Here is a 6,714-nt window from a genome sequence, read left to right on the forward strand (position 1 = left end):
ATTAAATAAGCCTTTGAAATCCCTAAATTGTCATCATTATTGGGAGCTTCGCCCCCAGAACCATTTTCGAAATCTTGTAGTCGAAGCTCGACCACGCCCACTTTACTTTCGTCGGGGAAATCTGAACCTTCGTCGGGGCATCGGCCCCTCCCCCTTCGTCAGGCAAATCCTGGAGCTACTCCTAAAAGCTCAAAATTGTAATAGTGTAGGCCTACTGCGCTAGCAGTAATAGAGAATGCAATTATTCAGTTTTGTATTTTACGTATAACTATTTTCAGTCGTATCACCATAATTATGCCACTCTCTTTAATAAAATAAACAACAATAATAATTGTCTAAGCTAATTACATTTCATCCAATTCATTAATGTTCTTTAAACTATTGAATAATAAACGATAATACACAAAATATATTGTAAATATAGGCCTAAGCTAAATTTGGGTTTAATGACCTGCTTAATATTAGGCAAACAAGTTTCCCGACCGATAATATAATACAGTCAGTCAGTTTAGAGATTTTTCCAACACATAAAATAGCACTATTTTCAAAATAGCAGTATATAGCATGGCCAAAAATACCCTAAAAAACATAGGCCTGACACTGTGCTAGCAATGATGATACATAGATAATTACAACATTACCTTGCCGTTATCGTAGTTTTAGGTTAAAGTTTTGTCCACACTGTCAAATGTTTGACAGAACTGTTGTATATAATCTTGATATGCCTACATATGGCTATTATGTGATATCATCATGAACATATTTAGGCATATTATATGTTTTTGTCAAGTTTTTGTCAAATAAAATGTGATAATCTGGGCAACAGTTTTATAGGTGAAATGATCTTTTTAATATGAGTTCGTTTAATAAGGTGCAAGTTTAAGCTGCAACAGAATGAAAGGCTCATGCTATTTATATATCTTAAAACTCTGTTTGGTTTGCTTCGCTGGGCGACCTTCTCTTGAGCTTTTACGATAATGGACGGTTAATGTTAATGTTAATGTAGTCTGTCAAGGGTTTAGTCAGGTACTGCATATACCATAGCATCCGGTATCGGTGAGGAACATCGTGCCGCTTTTTACGAATCATCAGAATTACCGGTAGGCCTACTCAGTGCGACTAAAATGTCTGGAACATACTTTGTTAAAAAGACAATATATAACACTATACCAATAATTAAACCAGCCAACGAATAGTCTTTCGCAGATTCACCAGATTCCTTGGCTTCGTCAACATCTCCATTTTCAAAGTTACATGTACTCTAAAAAGCAAATAATCGAAAAAATTAATAAACCAATAGATTAATGTTCATAATTGTTATACAATTCAAATATTATTAATTAATCTTAACTTCGAATTTCATCAGTAAATATATTGGTGTGAACATTGCATTTTTTAGACTTACTACGTCTCAAGCAGCACGTGACAAGGAAAGGCAACAGCCGCGTGCATTATGTGCACGTTAAAAAACGCAGTACAGTATGCAATCTTCGGAAAAGAGTAGGGGATTGTCTGCCCAATCACCACCAGAAGGACCCCACTGGAAATAGGTTTAAGTTTTCCTCAGACTAGCGTGGGTTATCCTTGGTGTTTACACCGGATAAATCCAATCCAAACCAAACCATTAACAAAACCAATCTGGTTTGGACTTATCCTTGTTGTTTCCACCGCATAAATCCAATCCAAACCAGATTGGTTTTGTTAATGCAGTTACATTAATTCATTTATTTCTTGTAATTTCAAGTTTAATTTGTATTATGTCTTTAATTACATTTCAATTCGACTTATTCAATATTTCATTAGCAGCAAATACCTGAATTAATCAAATTTACAATTTCAAATTCTATACACAAAAATGACCTAACAATACCACAAAAAAAAAACAATACAATTCAACACAAACAAAATACATTTTGGATTAAAATTATCAGATACTAAATTATTATTAAAATTGAAATATAATAAAATGAAGTATGAATGGAGACACCCACAAAAAGAGAAACATTAAAATTGGGGGACAATGAAGAAAAATGCATGGAAAAAAGACAAAATATACAGACCAAGCAAATTAGTTATTTTACAAAATTGATAATTAAACATTATTAATTAATTATTAAAATTTTAAAAATTGTTGCACAAAAATTAAGAATTAACTGCCTGAACAGATTGCATGTAGGCCCTATTTGAGTCTCAGACACTGACCTGGCATTTAAATTTACATTATTTGTGAAATGGACGTTTCCGGAGTGTCCACCAAACTAAACTGACAAATCAGTACAGTGCCAGAATACGCGCGGGCCATACTAACACAACTATTGTCCCATAACCAACATAACGCATTAGGGAGCTTTTGGTTGCACGACGACGCACCCCCTCGGCAGAACCCGTTGTATTTAGCAACTACCGTGAGTAAGCAGGGGTGGCGCCAGGACCTGCCCGACGGAGGGGATAAAGGCCCCGACGGGGGGGGGGGGCTAGTGGAGCGAATCGAGTCTCACTTGGCTGGGGGCCAGGGGGCCGCCTAGGGCTTCGCCCACTGGAAGCCACGGATATTTGATGAATTATGGCTAATTTTTATTACTTATTTGATAGGCATCGAGTTACTATAATATGACTTCATGTAGGTTAAGCTTTCTAATGTTGACATCAGCTTTCAAAACCAAAACATTTTGAATAAAGCAAGAAACAAAGAGTATGCAACGTAACCATCTAATTTATTTTCAAATCCTCATTCTTGAAAGTGAAATTCTATATTTTGGAAATTTTGCATGAAATCTGTCAACCACGTTGTCTTGGTCACGGAAAATACAAAAGGTTTCCCACCGAAGTTCTTTTGTCCCCAACCTCCTTAAACATTTCAAAAATTATTGCAATATGAACTTATTTTGGTATTACAATGAAAACTAACATCGTCCAATCAAAAAATAGTACAAAAATGACGTCATATAGATTTAAAAATGCTTTTATTGAATTCTACGGGCATAAAATCCTCTACATAAGTCTTGTATTCGATTAGATTAGCTTCTGTAATGAGTAATTAATTTTGGCACACTTTGACTTTAGTCTGGCCCACTGTGCACTCCCTCGGCTGAACCCGTTGTATTTAGCAACTACCGTAAGTCCTTCCAGGTCTTTCAATTCACGCTGTCAGCCGATCACAATCTTTATGTTTGACTATAACTTATCACTGTACCTTTTCACTTGACTTTCCACTTTTTTGTATTATGTAATGTTAACTAGTCAACTTCACTCCAAAAAAAATTGTTAAGGCCTATACTTCTAATAATTTATACAAAATACAAAGGATTAGTAAGCCTCCATAATGTGCGGCCCTACCACTTTAGGCGGAAATGATTTGACCTGATCTGATAGCCTACTTAATTACTATTTTCCTTAGTGAAATTAGATATGTTGCTCTTACGTTACAACGTCTTTTTTAAACTTGTTATCATTTGTCAATAGGAAACTTTTCAAAATCACGCAATCGTCGTAAAATATTGTTAAACTTGTTTATTTTGAACTATCCTCATTATTTGTTGAAACAGCAGTGAAATATTAACAAGTGTTTGTTCAAGGTTTATTTATTCAACAATAAAAAGACAGAGGGCAGCATTAGCTGAAATCTCTGTGTACATAAAACAGTAAAAAAGGTAAAATACAGTATATAAATGCAGCACAAAAAAAAAACAAACAAAAAAACAAACAAAAGTAACATTAAAAGCTATACACAATTTAAAAATTACAACAACCAGGCCTATTATCATAATTATTAAGTGAAGGAATCATTATCATATTACTGTATCTTAAACCAATTTAAAAAGTTATTGTTAGCATTAAATTACCGATGAAATATAATCAAACAAACAATATTTTACTTAGAATTATTAATACAATCAATAATTGTAGGGATGGTGGAGCTTTTCCATCGATGTTTTCTACACAAAGGGGCACTAAGTAAATTACTATTTCTCAAGTTTCTACCGTGATTGCGATAGGGGGAAGCATATATCACGAAACAGTTTCGAAGCAAGAAGTTCATTACCAAACTTCATCATTAGATTATCTCTCCTAGTATTAAGAGAAGAGAGCCCGGACAATATTAAAGCATTATCATAACTACAATAATCCATACCGAAAATACTCCTAAGCGCCCTCTTTTGAACCCGCTCAATTCTATTACGTTGGATAATGGTTAAAGAAATGTGCCACAATGGGTATGCGTATTCCAAAACAGGACGAATGTAAGTAATGAAAACGCATAAAAGATCATTTACTGGGGCTTTGGCTTTCCTTAGAATTGAAAGGGTAAAAAGGAGTTTAGAAGCTTTATAGATACATTCATTCACATGTTTGTCCCATTTTAAATCATTTTGAATAATTACACCTAATAACTTCATAGAATCGACCACATGAATGACCTGGTCATTAAGGGTAACAATAGGGTCAGGAGTACGGGATTGTAAAAACGACACTATCATAATATGACATTTACTGAGTTTAGGAAGCATATACTTGTTAGTGCACCACAAGCTAACATTATCAAGAATAGATTGCATCTTTTGTTCTTCCCTTTTAGCGTTCATTACTTCCCCAAATGTTAAATCATCAACGTATTTCCACCTTCTAGGGACATTCCGGGCCACGTCATTAACAAGAACTAAGAAAAGGATGAGGCCCAATTTCGTCCCTTGAGGGACAGCACAAGTGATACCAATAGTAGACGAAACACACTGTTTAAATATAGTATTAATGACTCGATTGGATACAAAACTACTTATAACAGGGATGATAGATGGACGTACTACGACGTTAATTAATTTGTTGATTAAGACTGTGTGATCGACACGGTCAAACGCCTTAGTGAAATCTATAGTACATAAATTCACAAACCGTCCCCCAGAGTCAATGTCCGATAAGACAGTGTTAAAAAGGTTCACAAGATAATGAGTGGTAGACGACTTTTTGCGACTCCCATATTGTTTACCATCAATCTCATTAATAATATCTTCCATGATCCAGTTAGTCAAGAATGACTAAAAAATTCGAGCAAAAATAGGGGTTAACGAAATTGGACGAAGATCATTAACGTTAGACGCATTTCGAACCTTTGGAATCAGGACGATTGTAGCTGCTTTCCGGATTTCAGGAAAATGACTTTCATGTAAGGCAGTATTGAAAATATCAGCAATAGGAGGTGCTAACTCAGGTGAGAATTCTCTGACTAGTTTTAAGGGAAGGTCTTCTGGGTGACTCGATTTGTTAACTTTCAATTTGTCCAACAATTTCACTTGACCTGGGTAGATCATAGGTGGTTTTTGAGCTGGTAAATACGCTGGTAACTTCGACGGTTGCAACATGGGTAGTTCCGAGCAAACATTCGCAAAGTAACCATTAATAATTTCTGCTGTTTCATTAGGCGTGTGCCCCGGGATATTAAATGTTTCCTTTCTCTTAAAATTACACATATTATATATGCCTTTATACCATTTTTTTGGATCATTACGTTTAAGGCAAGCAATGGAATTGGCGTAAAAACTTGCCTTGGCATGAGATATTGCCCTTTACGCAGAGTTTCGAAGTTGTCGCCAGCGCTGTATATTATTGCGATCAAAAACTTCTTGCCTCTCATCAAGTATTTGTCGAACTTTAGGAGTCATCCACGATTTATCAGCAGAACGTTTCTTGAATATCTTAATAGGGAAGCACGATATAAATTTTCCTTTGAGTAAAGACGAAAAAATAGCAACTTTATCATTGGCGGTACTAAGGTTATCAACATAATTCATGTATGTGTTAACACAATCATATCAAGTCATATAAAAGGTATACGAACTGAACATTGAATATGTGTACAAAGGTGGAATGATCAGGATTTCAGGCACGAACAGCAATGCCGTGATTTTTTGTCGGCGGTCAAAGTCCACAGGACTAGGTCTAATATATGCCCTGCAGGTGATGACTGTCAAGTCATTGTTTAGGAAGCTACAGCAGTAACATAATTATGTTTAAACCTAGAAAATTGCAACATATTTTAAAATTATTTAAAGGTGACAACGTTGAACATTCTATAATGGCATAACATGTTTATTTTGATCTTAATTAGGCCTATTCGGAAATGTTCATAAAAATGACACCGTACGTCAAGTAGAGCAAATTCAGATTAAAGCAGTATAGAAAAACCATACTTTAGGTCATCTTTGAGACATAATTATTATTTAGTTAAATTTGCATGTAAAATGGCACTGATTTTAAGACAGGCACATGATTTAGGTTTTACTCACAAAGTTTATTTATTAAAGATTATACTTTTTTAAATGTGTCAACATTACTTTGTTTCTATGAGTAAAAAACAAACTTGCCCCTTGGAATGACTTACCAACCGAAATTCGACAAGTAACTAACATAGACACATTCAAAACATATACTCAAAACACATCTTTTTAATTTATATTTTGCTTAACTCTGGATTTTTATTTCTAATGTAAAGCACATTGAGGCTTTTAGCAAAATTCGCTTAATCAAGATCTCACTATTCCTATTAAAATGTGTCCATTTTTCTAAATATAGGCATGTTATCATATCATATCATATCATTTATTTTTCCAGTATACACAAAAACATTACAAACAAGAAGCACAACCGTGACTGCCTGGTTGGATTGCCCAAAAGCAAAAACAGATGTCTGCTGTCAAGGGGCTCTCCACACAGTACGGT

At 34.8% G+C, this 6,714-nt stretch overlaps 1 protein-coding gene across 1 annotated transcript; it reads right to left on the reverse strand.

The window, feature by feature from the left end:
• Positions 1-3,977: 3,977 nt before the first annotated feature.
• LOC117125137 lies at positions 3,978-5,012 on the reverse strand. Its single transcript, XM_033271537.1, has one exon. The coding sequence runs from the start codon at positions 5,010-5,012 to the stop codon at positions 3,978-3,980; it is 1,035 nt and encodes a 344-aa protein (XP_033127428.1).
• Positions 5,013-6,714: the final 1,702 nt, after the last annotated feature.

This window comes from Anneissia japonica, unplaced genomic scaffold (assembly GCF_011630105.1).
Source record: "Anneissia japonica isolate Jap-2015-1 unplaced genomic scaffold, ASM1163010v1 scaffold9_len2422644_cov172, whole genome shotgun sequence".
Taxonomy (NCBI): domain Eukaryota; kingdom Metazoa; phylum Echinodermata; class Crinoidea; order Comatulida; family Comatulidae; genus Anneissia; species Anneissia japonica.

What these genes read in the sequence shown, in the direction of transcription:
- LOC117125137 (XM_033271537.1), bottom strand. Translation starts at nt 5,012, where the DNA reads ATGGAAGATATTATTAATGAGATTGATGGTAAACAATATGGGAGTCGC.